At 33.5% G+C, this 25,988-nt stretch overlaps 3 protein-coding genes across 7 annotated transcripts in view; 1 reads left to right on the forward strand and 2 right to left on the reverse strand.

The window, feature by feature from the left end:
- Window positions 1–650: 650 nt before the first annotated feature.
- Ugalt (UDP-galactose transporter) lies at window positions 651–6,022 on the reverse strand. Of its 2 annotated transcripts, XM_077438929.1 has the most exons (6): window positions 5,826–6,022; window positions 5,139–5,217; window positions 3,967–4,077; window positions 3,676–3,890; window positions 1,348–1,617; window positions 651–1,278 (listed from the first exon to the last, which is right to left on the reverse strand). In XM_077438929.1, the coding sequence occupies exons 2-6, from the start codon at window positions 5,155–5,157 to the stop codon at window positions 913–915; spliced, it is 981 nt and encodes a 326-aa protein (XP_077295055.1). In that variant the 5' UTR covers window positions 5,158–5,217; window positions 5,826–6,022; the 3' UTR covers window positions 651–912. The 2 variants fall into 2 exon arrangements, with proteins under 2 accessions (XP_077295055.1, XP_077295054.1); XM_077438928.1 differs by lacking the exon at window positions 5,139–5,217 and having other exon boundaries at window positions 5,826–6,003.
- A 1,490-nt stretch (window positions 6,023–7,512) lies between these two features.
- On the forward strand, window positions 7,513–10,855 carry LOC143916301 (uncharacterized). 2 transcript variants are annotated; one of them, XM_077437325.1, is made up of 2 exons: window positions 7,513–8,031; window positions 9,769–10,855. In XM_077437325.1, the coding sequence occupies exons 1-2, from the start codon at window positions 7,623–7,625 to the stop codon at window positions 9,867–9,869; spliced, it is 510 nt and encodes a 169-aa protein (XP_077293451.1). In that variant the 5' UTR covers window positions 7,513–7,622; the 3' UTR covers window positions 9,870–10,855. The 2 variants fall into 2 exon arrangements, with proteins under 2 accessions (XP_077293451.1, XP_077293452.1); XM_077437326.1 differs by having other exon boundaries at window positions 10,623–10,855.
- Window positions 10,856–13,745: 2,890 nt separating this feature from the next.
- Window positions 13,746–25,988, reverse strand: part of LOC143916351 (choline-phosphate cytidylyltransferase A-like) — a 30,428-nt gene continuing 18,185 nt past the window's right edge. For all 3 annotated transcript variants that reach the window (XM_077437403.1, XM_077437402.1, XM_077437400.1), the window contains 6 exons: window positions 16,862–17,087; window positions 16,667–16,764; window positions 16,415–16,577; window positions 16,051–16,331; window positions 15,793–15,943; window positions 13,746–15,707 (listed from right to left, as the gene is read on the reverse strand). In XM_077437403.1, coding sequence (XP_077293529.1) covers window positions 15,559–15,707; window positions 15,793–15,943; window positions 16,051–16,331; window positions 16,415–16,577; window positions 16,667–16,764; window positions 16,862–17,087 — 1,068 coding nt within the window. In that variant the 3' untranslated portion in view covers window positions 13,746–15,558. The remainder of the gene's footprint in view (window positions 15,708–15,792; window positions 15,944–16,050; window positions 16,332–16,414; window positions 16,578–16,666; window positions 16,765–16,861; window positions 17,088–25,988) is intronic.

A 25,988-nucleotide genomic window follows, 5' to 3' on the forward strand; every position in this document is an offset into this window, starting at 1 on the left:
GAGATAGTGTCAAGGGTTGGCACTAAACACATATAATAAAATAATCGAATCGGTTTCTACAAACGCGTGGCGATTAAGTGGATAATTAAACTGAATAATTCTATGTCTTAACGATTTCTCAAAGTTTTTTCCTCGTCAATTTCTTTTCGTTTGCATAGTTGAAAATTTATCAATTTTCACAGAGGTATTATTATTTTTATTAGAGTAGTATTATTAGAGGTATTTCAATGAGGTATTATCCACCATTATTATGCTCCCTGATTGGATATTCAGCTTTAATTGATTTCTAAATCATTTTTTATGAGTTTGGGTGTTTGGGAGTTTGGGTATGAGTTTGGGAGTTTACACGGTCGTTCAAGTGATAATTCTTTGTCCTTTACTTGATGTAAAATTTTTGAAAGGATACGATCGTGTTATCAGTAGAAGATTACTTTTACAAACGAATAACTCAGTTTTCCATTATAGCTTAGCATTATAATCTAAAATTCCGGAAATACACAGATATAAACCAAACTATTTCTATACTCATACGAAGATAATTAAGTAATAACAGGAAGTTGAAATCTACTATACAAAGTAGATGTTTAATCATTGTACTCTAATTTAGACACCAAGCAATTTAACTAATTTTAAAATAAAAGACAGTGTTATATATTAAATTGTTCTATATTTTATATTAAAATAAAATATCGTATTTAAAAATGATTTAGTTTTTATTATTTATAAAGCAAATAATGTTAACGTGTATATTATATTTTCTAAAATAATTAATTAAATAAATCACTAACAATCAAAACTCTCAGGTATAAAAACTTTCAGGCTTAATTTAAATAAATGCACAAAAACTGACCTTATAAGTACCTAAATCAGATCACAAAAAGCACCACGAACATATATAAATAATATTTTCATTTAGACTTTCAACGAGCTGTGAATGTTCTCCGACTTCTTGGGCTCATAGCCATACAAAAAGATTGAGCTGATGACTAGGCATGTACCCAAAGAAAATTGCGCAGTCAGAATGAAATCGAATATGTACATGGACGCCACGCAAGAAATTACAATGGCCAGTGAGGTTGCAAAGCCCTTTAAGATATTATCGGCGTATTTTACAACCACGGCCACTATTAAACCACCTCCTGCCTGTAATACCACAAGATACCACACGAACGCATCAAATCCGGCTAAAAGTCTACTGCTGGAACCACTGCTTAACATATATGTGATGGCTCCAAATGGCAAAGATAGCAGACTTAGCTGTACATTTCGCATCCAAACCTGTAAAGAAAATAATTAGGTTTTTTTTAAAAAGGAATTGAATTTGAAATGATTATAAGTTTAACTCACTGAAATGTCGGATCCTTTGAGCATCTTTTCGAAATATATTCCGGCAAATCCTGATATGAAACAAGCAGTCAAAGCTGCACTGAACCCTATAACTTTCGATTGTTCTTGCATGTTTGTGGACACAGTCGGTGTTGAGTTTGATGAAAGTTGAACTAAAGCTACTCCGAGGGCTAGTAAACCTAGCGCAAACCATTGCCATTTTTTCAACACTCTACCCAAGACAAAGACAGCAAAAAACGCCGTTGTTAATATTTTCAATTGGTATGTTACCTGCAAAATAAATAGTTGCTATTAAATTATTTTCATTTTTGGTCAGTAGTATCGTAATTATTAAAAAAATCTGCAGAAAGAACCCAACCCACAGGAAATATGATAACCATTGTATTATGTACATATATATTTATAGACCACTTGTCAAATCACTGGGCATTGCTTAACTGAAAAGTAAAAAGTAAATCCCTGGATCGATCTCGATTGAAAACAATTTATTCCGAGTATTTCTGGAGTGCTGCTGGTCAGACTGGATATTTGTGACTCCAAGTCGATCGTTTCCTATCCGAGTTTGCCAATTTATCTGATTTTTTTTGCCAAATTGGCAAAAAAAAAACACCATACCTACATACAGTAGAACCTCGATTATCCAGATTGTTAAAAACAAACACAAATTTTACGATTTTGCTGCTTTGAAATGTATAACATAAAATTTCGAGAATAAGATGGAGAAATGAGTCAGTTGTCTTCAAAATTCAATGCTCAAACGACGTTTATTTCTTGACAATTTGATCGCGATTTAAATATTTATTTTTAATATCACCAATATGGAAAAGGAAACGTGTTGTATTATCATTAAATGACAAATTAGTAATCAAAGCTTTAAAAAGCGGTGTCTTAGGACGTTTTTGTCGAATAAATATGGTGTTGGAACGTCAACGATCTTGGATATAAAAAAACTATGAAGTTTACTGATTCTTTAATGTCAGAAGATGGAAGCTCGGAGTGTAAGGTTATGAAAAAATCAGGAAATGAAGAAGTCGAAGAGTGTATTATGTGATTCGCGATTTGGCAGCTTCAAAAAGAACTGCTAACTTTAAGCAAAATTGAATTTCTTAATCAAGAATAATTTAATATTAATTTATTATTATATATGTAAATGTAAACAAATAAAAATTATTCATACTGAATATATACATCATTTCCTGTCAAGTGTGATTTTTTCGATTATCCGGACTACCTTCGTCCCCAATTAGTTTGGATAATCGAGGTTTTACTGTATTTGTTTTGTTTTACCTACCTATTTGATTTAAAATTTATTATCTAAAAATTTATATATGTACAAGTTTCATACCATAGGTGTCACTCAGAGGTAACCCGTAATGGCATCATGGTAAAATATAAAAGTTGACCGTAATATAGTATGTTTATTAAATTTGGTGGTACCTAAATACCTTTTGAGGTACCTTTTGATTTGCACAATAGACAAATAAATACAATAATTTTATTTCACTACCGCCATCTATGTATAAAATTAATGACTACGAGACGTCACCTAGATTAAAAATTTTCGATCTTGAAACGCTTCTTAAACGATATTTTATCTCTATCGTAATGGCGGAGGATCCATTTACTTATATTGATGACCAAAATGAGCAATATGGCAAAGTATGAAAACGATCGGATAAGAGGCAAACTTTTTCCTGAATTGTAATCGTAAGTGAAACGTAAAGGAGGTATGTAAGTAATAATAAAAAATTAGGTTTTCGAGCTCTTTTTTCTATTATGCTGTACATTAACATTAGAATAATATAATACTATGATTACTAACCAAATTAAATTAAATTGTAAAATAGAAAATGATCAGTAGATCAGTAGCTATTAAAATAGATATAAGATGTATTGTGAACATAATTTCGTAATAATTAAAAGCATTTAAAAAAAAATAATAATAATAAAAAAGATTAATAGTATAGATTAATAAATTTTATATCTGGTGTATTGGATCCTTTTTTGCTACTACATCAAAATGGTACTTATAAGAATATATTATATGTATGTAGTATAAAGTAACTCAATATGATTTGAACTTAAAAATATATATATAGAGAGAACATTAAATGAAATTTGCGCAAAATATACATGAAGTAGTATTTAAACATTTTTATTTACATTCGTCAATGACTAGTGGATGGTTAATGGTTTTAGAGTGGGTGCTTGTTGATTTTGAAATGGATGGTTGAAGGATGTTCATTTTTTAACTACATTTTACACATACATATGTATGTATACACATATAAGAAATTACGTATATTTGAAAAATATTAAAGCTCAAACCTGATATGTTGCTGCATCAAGATTCGAAGCAGATATATAAAGTAGATTATTTTGTGCAATATACAACAATGAAGGGACGCAAATTTTTAATGTATCATACGGCTGATCGACGACAGTAGCTTTGATGGATTGTAGACCTTTGCGGGTACTGCCCGACTCCAATATGACGAGCACAACACATACTATTAATTTTATTACCTCTGCCATCAATACGGCTACAAGAACAAACGACACCATTGCATTATAAGAAATTTAAGTGTGAATTTCAGAATATGATTGTTATATGTATACCAGCCGCCGCCGAAAACATCTCGATGCTTCTGGTTCGTGCATACCGCATGCTGAGTCCCAGTGCGGCATTTTGAACCGTCAATACTACAAGACTCAAATATTTTATTGAATCTAAAAAAATTAGAGATATGTTTAAATGTTTTATATATATATAGGTACATACATACTAAGAGAGGTACCTAATAGTAACCGGAATTTTGGTTTTAACCGTTTGCCTGCGGCCGTCTTCTATGGAAGCTTTGAGCGACAAGTCTGTAGCACGGCCGTCTTCCATAGAATTTCTGAACTTTGCACGGGATTTTGAGGCTTATATGCGCCTATTTCAACTGTTTTAAGGTTCAAAATTGGTTGAATACATTACTAAGAGTTGAATGCCATCTATTAAATTTGCTTAAAATGAATATATACCAGTCAAAAATTAGTTTTTTGTAGAACGATACTGAAACCTCGTTTATGTGACGTCACGTCTTCATACAATTATGAAGAATGATTATTTGACAATTAATACAAAACTACGAGATATATTATGTATTTTATTGTTTAAAATAATACTTAATGTGTTAATTAACATATCTGGTTACTTGAGTAAATATTAAAATCTGTGTTTAAGGTCGAAAACTCGATTGTCAAATTCGCGAAAAAGGTGCCGCGTACAAAGGTTTGTTTGCTATATTTATTGCCGCGGGCAAAGGGTTAAGAATCGTTTATTCAATTATATAATTGACTATCTTTGAAGCACTAACGGACATAAATATGAATAATTCTGAAACTGCTTTGACGACTTAAAATGTTGCGAGTCTTTTTGAGGATGATTAAATAAAAGTATTTTATTGAATACACAATTTTCAAGATCAAAATTCTGGTAAATTTTGGGTACCCCTTGTATTTGAAAGACGAATACAACTATGTGTATATATACATATACATAGGTACATATGTATATATGTATATGTACATGCTTATAAATAGATTTTTTTAACAAATCTGTACAACAACATTAGCAGATTGTTTCTTAATCCCCGGTTAAAAGTTCAATTTTGGTTAGTGTATTTTTTAATAATAATTGTACTCAAATATATCATTTCTATTTAGCATAAGCACTTTGCACTGCATTGTACCGACTTGGCAAAAAAATAAAAATAAAAAACCAACAAAAAGCATGGCATACTTACTATTGTTAGTTTTGAGCATCTTGCCCTTATATATATATCACAAAAATACAAGATTTCAAATAAAACCTTTAACGTCCATCTGAAAAATTAAAAAATAAAAATCTTCATTTGAAAACACAAGTAAAACGTGGCTCTATCTAAAATATGACTGGATTTAATTTGTGCGAATTGTAATTCCTTTAGAGATAAGATATCATTTTTATTTTTATGTTAATACATTAAATACCAGTCACTCGGAATCGTATTTTCAATATAACAAGCAAGGTTTTGTTGAAATAATTATCGCACAACTTTATGCCCCCATTCGAAACCACGTTAAACTGATTAATACATGTTAGTGAGACCAGCATTCATTGCTACAAAAAAATCACTTCCAAATTCAACTCTGCGGGTAAAAATCAATAAAACAAAACAACCATAACCGGAAGCACCAATAATACTTATCCGAATACATCTAATCTTATCGAATGTAAAAATAAATCTCATGATGAATCACATAAAAAATACCAGCAATTTCAATGAAAATTAAAAGTAAAAAAATAAAAATAAAAGTGTTAATTGAAATACATATATAGAATTGTAGTAGCGGAATGGCGCCAATTCAAACGATATTTAAAATCGGACCAATTATTATCGCATTGAATTTGAATTTGCAATATACTATATATGTATATAGTGAGTACAAACGTGATTCTGCGTGAGACGTTTGGCTGCGTGAGATGGCACTCGGAGAGGCTCTGACTTTGGTTTGACGTCTCTTCATCTCAGAACGACATAACTGAAGTAGCGACAACCTCCATCGACGACGTTCGCGCGCCTGCTGACGTTGACAGCTACTTTCACATTGCTGTTGACCATCACCGACCGTGACACCACTCGTATACGACCATTGTCGATTTTATTTTTCAACTTTTGAAATTGTACAATTCGGCAAAGTGATGAATAAGGTCTGTTCATACTTAGCAGCACTGCACGACTCCGTTTCAAATATGTCATTTTATTACATTTCTATTCATATCTACCTACACGTCGCGGTCACGTCACGTTTACAGCAATTTGGCCGAGTGTAAGGCAAAATCGGCTTACTTATACATTAGAGGCCATGACGATACGGCGCAATATTGCTTACGTCATATTGTCGAGTACTTGCAATATGAATGCATACACGTGCATTCGTAGCTACGCGTCAGAATACAAGTCAGCAAAAATGTTTCGACGTTTATCGAACGAAAAATTATGTATAATCGCGCTGTTGTTGGAAGAAGAAGCTCAAGAAGGCAATAAAAAATCACGGAGGCGTTTTGATGTGCATCCCATGTTAAAAAATAGAAAAGCCGAAGGAGAGTTTTGGACACTGTATAAGGAGCTTGTGGATGATGGACAAAATTTTTTAAATATTTCCGTTAATAATTTTTTTAAATATTTTTTAAATATTTGCGCCAAAACCATGTCGAAAGATTGAACAGCTGTCAACTGTCACTATCGATAATTGGTCCAAAACAGCGAAGCGGCAGGCTCATGGCACGTAATTCACGTGTATATTTCCACGATGGCCAAAAAACGGATACGGTACGTTGACGGATGTTGCTGTAAGGTATGAACAGGAAATGTCGGGTACTGCTGTAAGCCTGCCGTGGCGTAAACGTGACGGTTGGTATGAATATACCCATACAAAATGTACCAAAGAATACTTTTCGTACGGCCGGATACCTGCTGAAGTCGGTACGTGCTGACTAGGTATGAACAGACCTTAAAGTGTCCAAAACTCTCCTTCGGTTTTTCTATTTTTTAATATGGGATGCATATCAAAACGCCTCCGTGCTTTTTTATTGCCTTCTTGAGCTTCTTCTTCCAACAACAACGCGATTATACATAATTTTTCGTTCGATAAACGCCGAAACATTTTTGCTGACTTGTATTCTGATGTTTAGCTACGAATGCACGTGTATGCATTCATATTATAAGTACTCGACAATACGACGTAAGCAATATTGCGCCGTATCGTCATGGCCTGTAATGTATAAGTAAGCCGATTTTGCCTTGCACTCCGCCAAAGTGCTGTGAACGTGACGTGACCGCGACGTGTAGGTAGATATGAATAGAAATGTAATAAAATGACATATTTGAAACGGAGTCGTGCAGTGCTGAAGCCGTGCAGTGCTGTTAAGTATGAACAGACCTTAATACGTTTGTATGGACAAGGCGCTGGTATCCAGTCCTCCGGAACTTGTCGATATATTTTTTATAATTTTTTTTTTTCGTAGATTTTGGCACCCGGGTGTTTTGCATCCTCAGATCACACCTTAGAGCGGCCCTTCATACAGACTAAAATAAAATTATAAACCAGCGATACCGAGAGATACGCGTGTGTGGCGGCACTGCAACCGGATCGCCAAAGCCTTTCGTGCTGTCATCGACACTAGCACCGAGCTTTCCATTGTTCTTGTACAGTTGTAGATCCAGGTCAAAACCAGAAAACCGAAGATGTCCAGCTGCGTGGCTTGGTCTGGTGGGGCGGCCGTCTCGGCTTCAGCCGCGGGATACTACGGGTGGGCCCCGACGCCTGCGCCCGCGCCCGCGCCCCTGCCCCCCCCACCCACGTCCACACCCACACCCACACCCACACCCACACCCACACCCACCTTCAACTTCACCTCTCTTCCAGCTCCCTTCCAGGTCCCGAATCCGGTGCCCTCGTGCTCCAACTCCAACTCCAACTACTCGCACGCGCCGCAGCACATCGGCGAACTCCACATGGAGACCGAGTGGGGAGAGACCCGTTGGATCCAGAGCCATAACTATAACCATAACCATATCCAAAACGAGGCTCGCAAACGGGCTGCGGCCACTCCCATTCACCAGCAACAGAAACGGCTCCGCACTCACAGACACGGTAAGAAGCCCCCAAACTCACCCACATAACCCCATTACCCCATAACCCATAACCCATAACCAAATGAGGATATCGCATACTAAATGTTACGTGTTCGGTCGAGCACGGCGCTGTCGAAGTGACTGAGCTCTGAGCGCTCAACGATGCTGGAGTCTTCAATGAATTAATACGCTATTTTTCACAATGGCATATTTGGTTGTAGTACTTACTGCAGGAATGAAGCTCCTTTATAAAATGAATCATTTTTCATAGTAGTGGTTTTTTTTTTTATGTGCTTGTAACTGAATTGGTTATATTTTTGATACATTATACGTAGGCTGTTATTGGCTGAGCCACGAATATATATATGTGTATATATATATATATAAATTTGCAGGTGGGTCATAGTCAAAAGTGGGCTGTTTTGTATGTTTTACTTATGGATTTAATCATGGTGCGACCCACCGGAGAATTCTTAGCTTTCCAATTATCAGTTCTGCCTTTAATCGTGTATATTTTTAAATAATTCAACCCAGAATTTTGCATACTTAAAATTTAATTCATTTTCGATGATTATTTACATCGAAATCCCTACAAATATATATATGTAGGTTCATCTTCGTATCGGGAAATTTCACTGTGGACGTTTCAACGTGTGACCTATTCACTGTAGGACATTTCAACGTGTGACCTTTTCACCGTAAAACATTTTTGCTTAGTGATGAGGTCACATGGCGAAATACCCACACGCTCAAATGTCCGCATGGTGAAATCATCATGAATCGTTCATCTTATATTTTAAATAATTTATCAAATAATGTTAGTGATGCATTTTAATTCATAAAAAAAATATTGTATCATAAAAATAGTTCATTATTTTGTATTAAGATTTTGCACCTAAATTTCTATTAAGTTTTTTTTTATAAAATGTAAAAATGAAAAATTAAATCTGGTATTTTTATTATTTTTAATGTATGATATTCAATATAATAATCCATTTAAAAAAACTGATATAAAAATACATTTTCTTCCTATGGTAAAAAACAATTTTTATGTTGTTTTTTTTTTTTTTTATTAAATTTATTCAATCGAATAATTAAGCATCATTTATTGACAAAATATAGGTTTTTCATTCCAAATTGACCCTTTTTCATTTCAAATTGACTCCTTTTTTTTGTCAATTTGATTTGAAATGAAAATTTGGAATGAAAAACAAAAGTGTTCAAATAAAGTAAATAACATAAAAATCAGATTTTCCATTATAGTGAAAAGATATCGGTTTTTAGAATGAAACGGTTCATATAATAAGAAAATACTCTATAATTTTCCATTTAAGAAATCAAATACTTTAAAAATAATTGAAATAACAAATTATATTACTAGAAGTAGTCAAATTAAATGAATAATCGAATTACAAAATGTTTACTTTTTAAAAATCATAATTCGAAAAGTTTTCATTCAGGAGTTTGTTAAGTTTTTACTTTTAATTTATATAATTTTCGTGATAAGTCAACATATGTATCATATTAATATATTGTATCATATTAATGTTGTATTGATGTGGAGTATATGTATGTTTATATGTAATTTCAAAAAATCATTTTTTTTTATTAATGTATAATGTATATCCATATATAACTTTCAATCAAATTCGTCTCATCTAAAAATGTATTAGAATCAAAATGATCCAACATTCTTCGATATGCTGAAGTTTCATATGAATCCAGGTGGTTATATTTTGTGTACCTTGTTTTTCAGAACCACCCGAGTTGACTCAAATGGATCGTTTGGATAATTATGGTCGAACGACGCATAACAACCCTGATATATCTCGTTGCCTAATGGCGTACATTATTTAATGAATCGAACTCTTGCATAAGACTTTAAGTTTTATCATCTTGAAATTGTGTATTAACTATTTTTAAATAATTGGTTGTGTTCTGTTAAAAATTTAAAACAAAGTTTCGGAGGACAATAACACTCATTCAATAGTTCGTGATCTGGTTCCGAGTTTTCACAATAACAGTACAATTCATAGACAATGGTTTTCACTTGAATATGAACATTTTAAGTTGCGAATAAGTCACATTCAGTTACAGAGTCAGTGATTTTAATTTGTGAAATATATATAAGTGCGCGTGCGAAAGAGAAAGTAATCATTTGACGCAAATGTGAGATGGCGAAACACATTTATGATACATGTATATTTTTTGTTAATTTCAAAAAGAAAAAAAAAACGACACTTTTAATAAATATATTTTGATATAAATTGATGCGTTTCATTCAATATCACTCCATTTATTTTTTGCATGTGTCGATGTTGATGTTCGAAAGGTCGTTTTGAATGGTACTTCGAGAATGAGTTTTGCCTCCAACATTTCTATATAACTCTTAATCGTCATTTATTAAAAAGTCATTAATAATGTTTTTGTTTGTTACAGGTTATCGTCGGCGAAAAAAAAAAAAACAACCTTTTTTAATAATAATTCATAAACATACCTTTTTTCAGGATCGTCGAGATGCGGCCATTTCGAAATGTTCGATATATGGCGGTCTCGGCGTTTGCCAATGTTTTGCAAATGAAACTAACACGTATTGCTTTGGTTTTTCAGGTCGAACACCGGTTTCCCGACGAGTGATAACACGTTCGAATCTAAGCCACTTGGCTTCCTTGTTCAAAGTTAAATTAAAATGTATCAATTAATTTGATTTATCTTATTCGAATGAATTTACATATTTTATATTAAGTGCATGTATAATTTTATTATTGTATGCAGTGATATTAGTGTTGTAAGATTATTATTATTTATCTATAATTGTAAATAAATCTTATTTTATTCGCTTATTCAATTTGTTTTATTACTGGGTGAAATATTTTCCAATATGATAATAAATACACTAGTTTAAAAGTAAATGACTAATATATGAAAAGGTACCACATACCATTGAAAGAACATTACCAACTAATTCAATACTGATCAACTTAAAGCATGGGTACGATTTAACTGTACATTGAGAAAAATACTTTGTATCTAAAAAAAAATGTTTGTGCATTAAAAATTTGCATTATTTTCGGTGCATTAAACAATATTGTGAATAAATGTTTTGGCATTATAAAGTGACCATTAAAAAATATAAAAACAATCATTCGAAAAAATAGATTTTAGCATTAGAATAGATACAAAAAGCTATTGACAACTGTCACCTTTGTTTACGTATGAATATGAATGTTGATGTCAGGTCGTAGAGTCGAAGCCAAGATTGTAGGTTGCAAAGGTCGCAAGCCGAAGAGTAAAAAAATAAGAAATCCAGTAGAGAGAAGCGTTGGTCGTTGTCGGTTCGTATTTTGGTCATTGTATGTAATACACATTTAAGTAGCAAACATCCGCTTTTTAAGTGGCAAATATTTTTTTCAATGATCAAAGCAAAATTTCTAATACAATTTGTATCCATCATTTAGAAATAAATGCACACAATTTTTTTGTAATGTACAGAATTATTTTAAATGCACATTTATTTTATAAAATGGACCCTTAAAGAATAATGTTTTTTTTAGTGATTCCCCCCCCCCCCCCTCCTTTCCTTTAAATAATTGTTAAAACAAGTCACATAAATTTATTTTTAAATTTAAATATTAGTTAAATCATTTTTAAGTATTCCACAAGTTAAATTTTATAAAGAGAACTCGTAGTTTTTAAAATTTCTTATTCTTATCACATATTTTTTTCCCTGATTTATTATCAGTGAATGATGATAGCGCTAACCATCGACAGGTTCCCGGGTTCAACCTCTGGATTGACCTCGATTGGAAATAGGGTTGCCACCTCAGCTCAGGTCTCAACCGTAGATTATGATAAAAATATTGTTTGAAAGGAACGATATTTTTGGATGCCGTCATGCCGATAAATTGTATATCACCATACAATTTATCGGCATCCAACATAGATCTAGAATATACTAGATCCGCCCTCACGTGTTATACTTGTCTCCCTTTTGGCGCATGCAGTTTCTCTTAGTAGGTAGGTAGGTACCGCTGCGTCGTAGGGAAAAAAACCCAACTTCCCCGGTAGTTAAACCCCCCGCACCCCTCAGTTAGTGAAGACAAGATCTCCGACCAAAATAACACGTCTGGGCCCATCTAGTGTATTATACATCAATGGCATCCAATTCTACATTTACGTATTAAAAAATCTTGGTATAATTATACATTTTAGTTTTTAAGATTAATTACTGGAAAATATCTCAACTTTTTGGGGGATTTATTACACACCCAGAGAAATGATACTCAATCCCGGAGCCCGGATACAACTATATAGCTGAAACCCGGAGACTCCGGTCCAAAACAGACTTTGATATTAGTGAAGTCGATTGTTTCCTATCTGAGTGTGCCAATTTGTATGATTTCATTGTTAAAACGAATCCTCATCAAATTGGCAACCAACCTACCCACTATTTGAATATAATTTCAAATTTATATATACAGTGGCGTCGATAGGGATCATGTCACCTGGTGCGGTAAAACAATAGTGTCCCCCAAACTTTATAAAACACCCCCGGAAATCTTTAAGACATACTTTAAGTAAAATAGTTTAAAAAAGTTCACGCAAATGAGCCAAAAAGTATTAATTTGTAATGAAAAGTAACGATACTTCATATTAAAAAAAATATACATTTATGTAAATTATTAATATTTGTTAATTGTTATGACTTACGAGATAGAACCGCCAAAAGAGAAGCTAAGTTCATACGTTGTTTCTGGATTGCGTCTCCGTCTGACTGAATCAGTTAACCTTCTTACCTTTAAGTACATTAAGTACCGATTTCTCAGAAATTCGAACAAAAGCCAATTATGGCTCATATTTAATGATATACATATATAGCTGCACCAGGCGGATTTCGGGGTAGCTGTATAAATATAGAAAGCCGTATATATGCAGAAATTGCAATAAGGCGTGTCATACAACGAATATATCGAAATAGCGTTTTTCAATTTGAATAATTTGGTGTTACCCGCACGGGCCTAGCGACGCTACTGATATACAATGTACAAGTTTAAAACCGTAGATGTCGCTCAGGGGCAACCTTTAGTGGCATCATGGGAATATATAAATTTATTTGACCCTTTAAGTGCTGGCGTCTTTTCTGTTGAAAGCCTGCCACGCTGAAAATTTTGAAAAGATTTCCAACTAGAATTATTTTGAAATCCAATAGAAAGCAGGTATAAAAATTGTGGCTAATCCAAACAAACCCTAAATCAATACCCTAGATAACTACCGCTGAGGATTTCGAGTTTTGTTAATGTGTGTTTAGACTCTTGCAACAATATAAAATAAGCAAGTCTATTAATGAATGCATTTTTCCAAAACTAGTTCCATATTCTTCATTGTTGTTAAAATGTAATGCTCACAATCTAAATGCTAAGCCACAATCTAAAATACTCAGCAGCTACGGATTTCCATCGGGAAATTCTGTAATGGTTATAAATTCAGAAATTCCGGTGTAAACCAGTCTTTATAAACGTTGACAAATAAATGACACAGATTACACGACCCGTTTTCAATGCTACCTGGAAAAGGCTTAGCGGGTAGTATTCTTGTTTACTTTGTACATCCTCAAAATACGCCTATCGGCGTTGGTCAGCATTCAAAGGGTTAAGTAAAATGAGGGCAAAATGCTTTTGGGGCGTTTTGACTATTGTTAATTTCTTAGAAAGCCTTTTTTTCTCTTTTTCTTTCAGCACTATTATTAGAACACGTATTTTTATTTGAGATTTCCCTAATAACTATTTTCAGCCTAGTTATCAGAGACAGAATGTGAAGAATTTAAGATAAATTAATTAAATATTTTGCATATTTTCGACCCCTTAATAGAGCGAAACTTCGTCTTCCAAATATTATATTTAAAAAATCGCACTATGATAATGAGATATGAATAAAATTGATAAACTTTAAACATGATTATGCTACAAAAACTTTTTATTTACATATCCATACAAAAGTTCACCTCCTCAAAATCAGAATACAAATGTGATAATATAAATTATCATTAAATTAAATAAATAATAACAATCATATTCTTCTTTCACAGTATGTAAGCAATTCATGAATTCAAAAATAGCATGCAACTGATCTAATTTAAGATTCTCCAATATATAATACATACTATCCCATTAGTTAAGATTTACGCGATGCAATATTAATAGGTATTGTTTTAATAGCAAAATATTCACACACAGTAGTTCGAAGATTCCAGAACAAAATGCATACAAGATTATTTTATACAATTTGGAAAATTAAAAATATTCAAATGGGTATGTATATTGCATATATAAGGGACGACATAGATACGTTATTCATTCAAAAATAAAATAAAGTAAAGATGTAACACATACATTGAATATATACATACAATTATACACAATTTTTGTTTAAAGTGTAAAATTTTTATGCGTACTGCAGTACATGAGCGATCACTATTTAAGCTTCAAATACGTAAATATAATGGTTGGAGATTTTAACATTTACAACGAAAATAAGCTGCACATCTATAATACAAACTATACGAGGTAGATTCTAAATGTTACAAAATATTTTAAGGGATTTATTTTCTGAGCGTTTTTCTTCTCTATAGTTTTAATATATAAATGAATCGGTAATAATACAAATTTCATAGGGTGTTATATGTATACATATAATTTGTTATAAAAATACATGTATGTATGATTATTATAAATAACAGTTATATGAATATACAAAAGCAAATATTCCAATACATATGCAGATTAGGTTCATCACAGAAAACAAGGCTGATAATATAATTAAAACGCATGCAAAAGTGTTGGTGTAGTTAAAACAGCAACCGTTGGAGCAGATCTGCGGATTTACGTTATAATATGTAATTCAAGCGATGTAAGTTCCGCATTTAATCGTTTGTTTATCCGCTATAGATTGCTTGCGCAAAGTTTTACATTGTTCGAAAATGAATATTAATTTATTACATCAATAAGAATTAAATAATAGGAACTAATGTGAACGACTTCACGACTACGAGAAGACTTTCATAAATTGATAAATATATAGTGATGCATTGTTATTATGTATGAAGAAAATATTTATGTTTTTATAATTGTTAATCACTAGTTGATCAAATGTTTTAGATTCGATCAAAAGATTGCAAGAGAATTGAAATAATAGCAGGAATGTTACGAAAAAAATTCAATTAAAATTGTATTTCACGATTATCATTCGTTTTTTTAATTATTTGGACAAATTAATTAGTTATTTAACTACGTTTGCACTCAATCGTCATATTTGAGCCTTGTTTGTTAACAATATCAAATCCACCAAGAAGTCGTTGCGAACAACAATTAATTCTATACAGTACAATATTGTCCTCGTTCGATTTTGTCGTATCAGAGTATATGAATCTCCCAAACGTTCCCCACTTTAATACGATAAAGCACAAGTCTATTTATATAATAATTCGATTCCCCCATTATTGTTCACGATCACTTTCACATTACTGGAAATTCACGCTGATACAACACCACTACTTGAACTTTCCGGGGTTCGGAGAGCCTTCGTCGTCACTATTCTCGTCGGAGAAATCTTCTTCGGATATGCAGCGGCGTCTCGAGGCACGCGGAACTGAACCCTTTCTCCATCGTGTACCTGAAGCTGCATTCGGACTACCCGCACCTGGTGTATTACAAAAGTCTGAATAAGTATATGATCGACTGAAAGCTTAATCGGTGCACAATAAGATGATGGTAATCGTAGCCACCTCCACTTTTAGGCGATGATGATTCTACTCGGCGTGATTTTCGCGGTGGCGGTGAGCCTCCACTCCTATCTCCATCTTCACTACCTCCAGGACTGCCCGGAGGACTTAAAGCTTGCATCAAACGCCCTTTTGATTCGTTCCAAATATTCGACTAGAAACAAAAAAAAAATACAATTAAAATAAATTATACAAGATCATTTGTTTTATATATGTAAAAAGCAACTTGATATGAGGCTTGTAAAATATCAATATACATACCAGTCTACCTTCCCTTCCAAACATAAGTAAAAACGCTTCTATAAAATCTCTGGATTTTTCTTCCCATTTGGTCATAACGTCTCCTTTTTTTTCGCCGATATTAGTCATGACCTTTTTCCCTTTGTCTTTTAATTCATCCATTTTATTTTGTAACCGGAATTTCTTTTCTGATAAGAAAGACACGTTGAGTTCCTTCGCCGAATAACCTCTTGCAAGATTTCTTCTTACATAAATATCATAATCCCGTACGATTCTGGCAACGATGTCTGATGTTGAAACACCTATAAAATGGCATAGATATGAAAATAATCAAAACTGAAAACTATTTTCTATAATCCATAGGCATTGGGTGTATTGACCGAACCTTCTGTTCTTTGAGTGGCGACGAACATGCCTTTGGCCTTCAGAGCACCGTAAGCGTCGTGTCCATCCTCTGTCATGTACGGATAATCATCGTGAGCGACAAAGTCTATTTTATTTTCCGTAATAAATTCATCATTCAACTCCCAAGGAGCGTCTCTGATAACCTTGAAAAGAGAAATCAGATATAACGCCAATTCAATATTTAATAACACAACACAGTGAGGTTATGGTTTAATATTTGTTTAATAATTACCTCATCCACATATCTACAATGTCGTACAGCCTCATATCTCTCATCATCCGTCATGACAGTTCGTCCTTTTTTACTATGTGTCAACGCATCACTGCAAACTAAAACAGTGGAAAAAAAAAACCAGTAGCCATATGAATGTATGAATTAGAATCACTCGGTACATGCAATATTAATAAGTTCAATTGAAAAACTCACCTCCGACAATAAGATATACATTAGGAAATAGACTCTTCGCTTGCATAAGCTGACGAGCGTGTCCTTGATGAAACAGATCATATATGCCATCTGCGTATACTCGTATTCTACGAGGTGCCGTGCCCGCTTCAGCTTCAGCCCGTGTTATACGTATGCTATAGTCAACCCTGGACGCCTCTTCCAAAGCAGCCGGTTCATTTGAAAACGGAGCTTCGCAGCAAATCGACTGAAAGAATAAAATACAAAAACTGAATAAAATGAACACAATAAAAATTAGAATATGTATAATATAACTACTTTGTATAGAGACAGAAGCGCTTCGCCGTTCATGGTGAATACTCATTGGAATCAGACAAGATAATGAAGACGAACTATCTAAGCGGCAATTAAAAATCTTAAGTGACGATGTACTGACTTGAGTTTTAACGTATGCGATTGATAATTCCCAGAGGTCAAAAAAAGGTGATTCTAAAACTGGTGACCAACATATATACAAACAAAATTGAGATAAAGAAAGTCACGCGATCACGCCACTTTCATTTCAATTATTTAAATGCAATCGAACCTGACCTCGAAGTGCACTTCCATGGAAAAGAACATGTTTGTACACATCCGTACAGGAAAACTTCAGACGTCCGTCGAAGTTCTGACAAAAATAAGGGAGATGGATGGCTGGCAGGAATGGCCCGATATTGGGTCAAAGTGCCATGATAAAATGTTGCTCATAGTTTACTTATTATTATTAGTATCTGATAACCTCAGTCGAGACATAGTGATTTTTTTTATTACATGTTGAGCTGGCAACGAGCATTGATATGAAAAATTTATTTCAATAACATTGCGTAATGTTTATAAAAGCTGAACAACCAATCGGTAACTAAAAAACATCCAAACTGATATTGAATTTTAACTTCAGTGCAAAGACCAGAGCCAATCCGACAGTTTAATCATCATATTTGAAAATTTCATTCAGTATACGCTGAACTTTTCAAGCGATTACTGCAAAAAAACTTGACACTAATAAAACAATTCAGATTTGCGAAACACCAAAGATAACATTTATGTCAAAAATGCCAGACATCATGTAAATATTTTCACAAAAGAGAAAAATTCAACGTTGCATTAACTCCGATGAATCATTGACATCAAAAAATTCCGACTAAAACTCAGCATTCGATTATTCAATAGCTTGTTTTACTTATTTAAATAGTGCACTCAAAATAATACTAGATACGCTCACTTCCGATTTTATAACCTTCATATAACATATTTAAATTATTCGAGGTTGCGAAAAAAATCGCACGCACGAATAAAAGCATCTAATGTTGAATGAAATGATAAAAAAATCAAATCTGATAACGAAATGAGCGATATTGAATACATGTGCTGATACACGAAGCACGGTAAGGTGAATGCTCCGATGCATTTAAAGATCTATTGATAGACCTATTATGTTATGCAATTTAGATGATTCAGTTGAAGTCATTCTTCGTATATGTACATATGTAGGATTTCGCAAACGTTCAAAAGTCATAATGCATGTTTGACAAGTGGGTGTATTGACATTGAACATAAAAAAATTCACCATCGTTGCCGAGCATTTAGACTTCTAACCGGTCTCAATATTAATAGATTTTCAATAACGATTATAAACGTTCCAAAGATCCGTCGATAAAAATTAACAAAAAAGATTTTGCAAGCTACGAAATTATGTACGTATACATACATGCAGCTTATCTCAATCGAGGCAATCTCAATATACTTAATGGCTAATTACACCTAAGTTGCCTTGACGTAATAAAATTGATTAACCTTATAGGGTATGTGTGTTCAAATAAACTCCATGACCGAGACGTATTTGAAGCCAACTCCAACGAAATCGTTAAAAGATTCAGAACATAATCGAACGAAAACAAATCAACAATGCCATAAATTTATCAAACTATACGTACGTCAAACAATTTATAATTGAATACCGTTATAAGCAATATGTACGCGCAGAATTGTATGAAATGTTTAAAGCATGACATGTTCAGCACAGTTTTCATATTGTATTAACATAATAGTGCTAATATTTCAAAATAACAAATGTGTACAGCATATTTTCGTTTGTTTCATACACCAGCAGCCAGCAGCATTGCTCGGTGTTAGGGATTTTGCCTAGCACCAAGAGGCTCCGGGTTTGATCCCGTGGGTTAACCTTGATTAAAAAGAATTTATTCTGAATATATCTGTAATGCTGCTGGTCAGACTTAGATATTTGTGACTCCAGGTAGATCGTTTCCTATCAGAGTTTGGCAATTTTTCTGATTTCATTGTTGAAACGATTCCTCGATTAAATTTGCTAAAAACCTTCCTACCTACTATGTCACCACAAGTGATTTATGTAATAAAAATGCTGCATTTACTGCAACTCAATTTACTAGTCGAGTGACGTATTCACGAAAGCCTAACCTCTCCATCTAACCTCGTACCAACTTATAGTTGAAGTGTATTTTCAGTTGTAATGTATTTTGGCCAGTTGGAATGTAATTCGCCAAATATTTTTACATACATATACACCAGGAAGGCCTAACAAGTAAACTCCAATGCGCCTTCCTGGCCAATTACAAACAATGCAGCATTTTTATTACATACATAAGTCGCTGAATTACAAGACACTGAAAAACTTGAAATTTACGAGATATCTATGAATTTTTTATACATAAATCATACTCAAATAGTGGTGACATAGTGGGTAGGGTGAGTTTTTAGCCAATTTAATGGAGGAACCGTTTCAACAATGAGATCAGAAAAAATGCCAAACTCTGATAGGAAAAGATCGACTTGGAGTCACTAATATCCAAGTCTGACCAGCACAGCATTACAGATTACTCAGAATAAATTCTTTTCAATCGATGTCAACTCACGGGATCGAACCCGGCAACCTCTCGGCACTAGGCAAAAGCCTAACTACCGAGCCATACTACTGGCTGAATGTGAAACAACTTACGTGGGTTAGACGGAATATATTCCAAATAGTCAAAATATATTACAACTGAAAATACACTTCAACTGTAAAGGTAGTCGGTACCAGGTTAGATGGAATGTATTCCAACTAGTCACGATATATTACAACTGGAAGATACACTTCAATTATAACTGGCCAGATTGGTTCGTCTATGAACAAACTAATATGTACATGGACAATTGGACTGGAACATATGTACATATATGTACATCTAAATCAGTGATACATTCTTGAAATCCATAATGAAATTATCCAAAATGATAAAATTTTTCAAAAGTATTCCAAAAACTGACAACAAGATTCGGATGTCATTATTCAATTTTATTATCAGACCAGTTGTTGGGACTGTGCCAAACAAAATTCGTTGCCTTTTATTTGTTTACTTACTTCCTCTAAAGAAAGCAACAATATATCACTGATGTGCATCTTTTTCTACTATGACAGATAAAGATTTTCTCGAAAGCATAAAATAATTCATTAATAATCTCATTTTCTACGATATGGTAACTAAGACACGACATTTACTTATACTCTTTTCGACTACAAATGGCTGGAGCCGAGCGCACGTTTCTTTACGAAAGAAACGTTCAATTTTTTCTTCAAAACTGAAAAAGTATAATTTGTCATAAATAGTGATATGGGACGTCACGTCCTTGGTTTCCCACTGTGACCGTGAATGGGTGTTCCCCAAACCGAATTCGGGTGTAGTTGCACGTGCAGAATGCATCTGTTTAGGAGGTCGCACGTGTATGCATATCCATACGCATCAGACAAGTTTCTCCTACATTTCTAAAAATATGGGATTCACCTTTATCGATCATTGTCAATCAAGCATAAAATATCACAGATAACACTCCAGGGGGTGATTATTGGAACTGTGTACCATGTATATGGGCTAAGGGTGCTGCGTTTTTACCGCATGTTCAACTCTTTGAGTGCTGATGTCTTTTCTGCTAAAAGCCCGCCACGCTGAAAATTTCGCCAACATTTCCAAGTAGAATTCTTTAGAAATTCAATAGAAAGCAGGTATAAAAATTGTAGCTAATCCAAACAAACCCAAGATAACTACCGACGACGATTTCGAGTTTTGTAAAGGTGTGTTTAAACTCTCTAATATATCTTGCAACAATATAAAATAGGCAAAAGATGTCTATAAATTAATGTATTTTTACAAAACTAGTAACTATTTCCATTTTTTTTTTTTGCTTAAATCGAAGTTTACTGATAAATCTACAAACCCCCATTAAAAAATTATTTGAAGATTACAATACCGAACAGAATTTAAAAAAAATGTAAAAAAGTCTAGTGCGGCTTTTTTTATGGCCACGACTGTAAAATAAACAAAAGAACTCTATTAATGAATGTATTTTTCCAAAACTAGTTCTATCTTCTTCATTGTTGTTAATATGTAATCAGTGGCGGACTGGCCATACAAGCGAACATGCCCGATGGCATGTGGGCCCCACTATCTGTTAGAAAATATGGGCCCTCAGTAAAATTAAATAACTTTTTAACTATTTATAGGATATTGCAACTTTGGGACCTAAAGTTTGGGTATTTCAACAAAATAAATTTCTTACGATATACACAAACAACTAATACCTGCTTTAACAGCCCAAGGATCGGTTAACTTTTATTATTAGGCTCGAAATGTAAGTTTCAACATTTGCGTGTGCCCTTTTGCCGGGCCCATTTCCAACGTCAATATTATGTATATACCAATACCTATGTAACAACTAACTACTGAAATAAAAATGGGAATAAACAAATTTTCGTGAATAATATAAACAGAATTGCTTAAAACAATTTTGATACGACGATTCATCATCAACCAGCGATTTAAATTTACTTCATATTTTCAAAATAACATTTGATTATACTTCGATGATATAGTAAGATTTAAATACACAATTTTAAACAGTTTCCGAATATAAAATCTATTCCTAATCTAGACACATCCATGTAAATAGAAATATAGGATAGGGGCCCCCTCCCAAAAATCCCGATTTTCGATTGACATTAATTGAAAGTATTATACATTTTTTTGAATTTAATGATTAATGAGATACTAAGGATCTATGAATGCTACGTTTATTTCTTATGTATGTTACTTTTGGGTAACTAATAAAATAATCGCTGCTATGTGCTTTGAAGAAAAACAAAACAAAACTTTATCTATTGTTATTACGTACATATGTATGTACATAGATAAAGTGAAAAGACAGTTGGTAGAAATTAAGTTTATTGATAGTTTTTTGATGACTCAGTTTGATGGTCGATTAATGTTGACCATGTGAAGATTTGTGGAAAAAAATTTTCGTCTGCGGCGCTTTTTTCTCTTTTTACATATTTTTTTATAATTACTTTTTCAAAAATAAGCTTATTTTTTTCATATTTTATAATGCAATAAAGTAAAGGATATTTTCCATTTTTATTCATATATAAAAAATATTTTTTGAAAAAAAATTCAATTTGACCAATCTTTGCCTGCCCCCCCCCCCCCCAAAAAAGCTGAAAAAGCCGCTTTTATGCCGCATTCTTTTATGATGCATTCTATTTACCCAGGACAAGGGTTAAAACAAAATATACAATGAAATTTATGGATCTATTTTGCTTTTGCCATTTTTCTTGTACCTAAATTTGTTTATTCCCATTTTTGAAAATTTCATTGATTTTTTTCCCTTGATTTTTAACGTGGTGGAAAGAAGAAAATTTTGTTATATGGGGGGGGGACAATTTTTTTTAACCCTGGGTGGGCCCCCTTTGACTCCTGGCATGCACTGATTTCAGTCCCAGTCCGCCACTGTATGTAATGCTCACAATCTAAAATACTCAGCAGCTAGTAGGGATATCCATCGAGTAATTCTGCTATGGTTATAAATTCAGAAATTCCGATGTAAACCAGTCTTTATAAACGTTGACAAATAAATGAAACGGATTACACGACCCATGTCCAATGCATTTTTTTTTTCAATACTACCTGGAAAGGCTTAGTGGGTAGTATTCTACTTTGAACATGCTCAAAATACAACGCCTATCGGCGTTTTTGAGGCCCACAGACTTGTTGGCAAAACGAGCAAAGTCGGTTGAATAAAATCTACACTGAATGGACAGTATACATCATTGGCCCGTTTCGCAAAATCACAAAAGCTGAAACCCACAATAATACACCCATTGTCCAAGCATATGTACATACATGGCATCATCGAGCACTGTCAGCACTAATGAAATGCATCCGGTGCGAAATTCTGAGGATTGGGAACGACTGGTCGAAGGGCCAACGCACCACTCGGAATGATGACCTCAGCTGAGCGGAGCAGCATCAGCAATGGCAGACCAGTCGACGACACACTGACAGGGACGATGCGATCCAATTCGAAACCAATTGGGCCGACCGAAACCGGTCGTCGACCCTAAACACCTCAACATTTTCGAAGAACACGTTAATGAACCAGATACATCGACAACACACAAAAATAGCTCTTCAAGTGCATCGAAAGGAAACGACCCACGCAATAATCGCTCAGGCGAATAACCAAACGCCCGTTATTTACGTCGAAAGATAATGCTATGTGCAATTCGATTACTGCAACGTGCATTGTTGGATTCGAATCAGGAAACGAATCGTCATCCGTGCGTGAGGGACTCTGACCAAACCCAACATCCTCACGCAGGCATGTTAGATACGACGAAGTAATCAGTGGTATTTTGAAACCATCATATTTTAATTGCCTAATGATGCAACGCAGTATATAAGCCATGAAGATCGAAACGTGGACAAAATTGACCACATCTCAAACCAGTTGCCGAGACGATCGGTTCTGTACCTTCACAGAAAAAGCAGTCCTCAGCCCAGACATTCTCAGACCTTGACACGTATCAACAGTAGTGTAGTGGGGCGAGAGAGCACTGTAGCAGAGCCCCAGAACTTTTTCAACCAAAGTGCAACACGCTTTGGTACTTTTTGAATAAATATTATCAAGAAATTCATTAAATGCACTCCGTTTTTTATTACAAGCCTCTTCTATATTTGCCTTCGCTCGTTTGTCTGACAACATTTGGATTTGATATCCTACATTCTTCCTATCGTTTTGGAACTTTGCCATTTTGTGCGGTTTGGTCAACAATATATATTCAAATCAAATCCGCCAGTACAATGGTGAAAAATAATCGTAATCTTGGCGTCTAATGGTAAGTTGCCGTATTTATTTACCTTTTCGCCACCCTCTCGCTTTGTCAGATTTTAATTAATTAAACGCTTATAACTTTTTTTTCACACTATATCTTATAAAATTTGTATTATTTACCTCAGACGTTATGACTAAATCTCATATAAAAATACGAATACTAAACCAAACATAGCTGGATATAATAATGACCGTCATGTCATACAAAATTTTAATTCGGTACATACAAATGTTTAATTCAGTACAATTGTATAAATAAAGCTTAGCAATACAATAAACAATCCAAAGAATAATGAATAATGAATACATCATATCATGGAAAGTTTCCATGATATGATGTATTCATTATATGATATATATATATATCATATCATGAATGTGTGCAAGAGCAATTGAATTATCTTATGTCAAATTACAGACTATTTATAAATGACGAGTTCAAATTTCAAGCAGGATTTCAAGGCAACATAGTATTTAACAATACACCAGTGTTAAAATGAACCATTATAATGCATATGCATACAGTGGAATTTATTGAAACCCAATAAAGAATATCAAATATATCATGGAAAGTGTGTGAGCCAGACGCGTAACTACAATAAAAGGTTTTCAAATAAAAATACAAGACATTTTTCAAACAAATATTTTGAAAGCCTTCTTAAAATTATCCATATGACCAATAAGAAACACTTTAAAATTTTATGCTCCAAATTTGATACGCAATACATTGCGTGTCGAATTTTTACCCATCTGTACTACTCACGAAATTCAATACTTTTCCGTAATGGTACAGTAATAATAATTGTCTGCAAGTATCTATAAAAAACGATGTTAAAATAAAATGTCTTTGAAAGATGTAATTGCATACTTAGCGACTTTGAAGACGAGGAAAAACGACATTTTAATTATGTGAGTTAATTGCCAATTTAATTTTAATGACAAAAATACTAAAGTGGGCTTTTCTCTAACATTTGCATGCAGGCCCAATTTTCCCAGTTAAGCCACTGGTGTGAGCCAGCCAGCCCAGTCACCCTATGCCATATTATGGTCTATTTATAAAGGTCTGGATATAAACTTAGAGATAATGATGAAATATAAATAGGGAAAACGTTTCAGTTCCAAAACACTTTACCTTGTGCGTATGTATTAATCTTTGATAGGGTAGTACGAAATTAATTTATGGCCCAGATGGTTTCAGTAATGCTGCAGTAGTACTACGTACATACAATGTAGGTTAAGATGTATAAAATATTTAGTTAAGAAACAAAAAGCAAGTAAACTTGTGGGGGAAATATTTATGATACATATGACGTTTTAATGACATTTGATAGCATACATGTGACATTTTGATAATCATATAAATAAAGTGAAAAAAAACAACTGTTTAATTGAGTTGTGAAGGGGCGGTAGAAAGCCATGTTTGGATAGCTAACCGTCATCGCTTCGATCTAACACAGGATTCCGATGTAATTTTTAATGAGTTCGTTAGTGATTAAACTTCTTTAGTTTCATGCCGGAAATATTAGCTTACTTCAAATATCAAAGCAATCTAAAAAGTGGAAGTGGTTCCAAATCGAATCGCAAATTTTTGGCGGACACTCAGGGCCGGCTCTCAGTGTCTAGGGCGCCATAGACAAAGATCGGTGCAAAGCGTCCACATTTTTCATTTTTTTTAGATTATTAAATTGAAAAAAAAAATTTGCTTTCTTTCAACTTAATTTTTCTACTCTTAAGTAACAATACTGATTACAAAATATAAAATTTACGAGGAACGCAGGAAGTTGACTGTCAAATATCAACGACTCACGAATAAAACTTGTAAAACAGCAAACTGTAGTCAGTACAAGTGGTAATTTGGAATTGTATTTTATATATGATAAAATACCGCTGAACCATATGTATGTATATATACATATACATATATCAGGGA

Source organism: Arctopsyche grandis, chromosome 9 (genome assembly GCF_051622035.1).
Source record: "Arctopsyche grandis isolate Sample6627 chromosome 9, ASM5162203v2, whole genome shotgun sequence".
Classification (NCBI taxonomy): domain Eukaryota; kingdom Metazoa; phylum Arthropoda; class Insecta; order Trichoptera; family Hydropsychidae; genus Arctopsyche; species Arctopsyche grandis.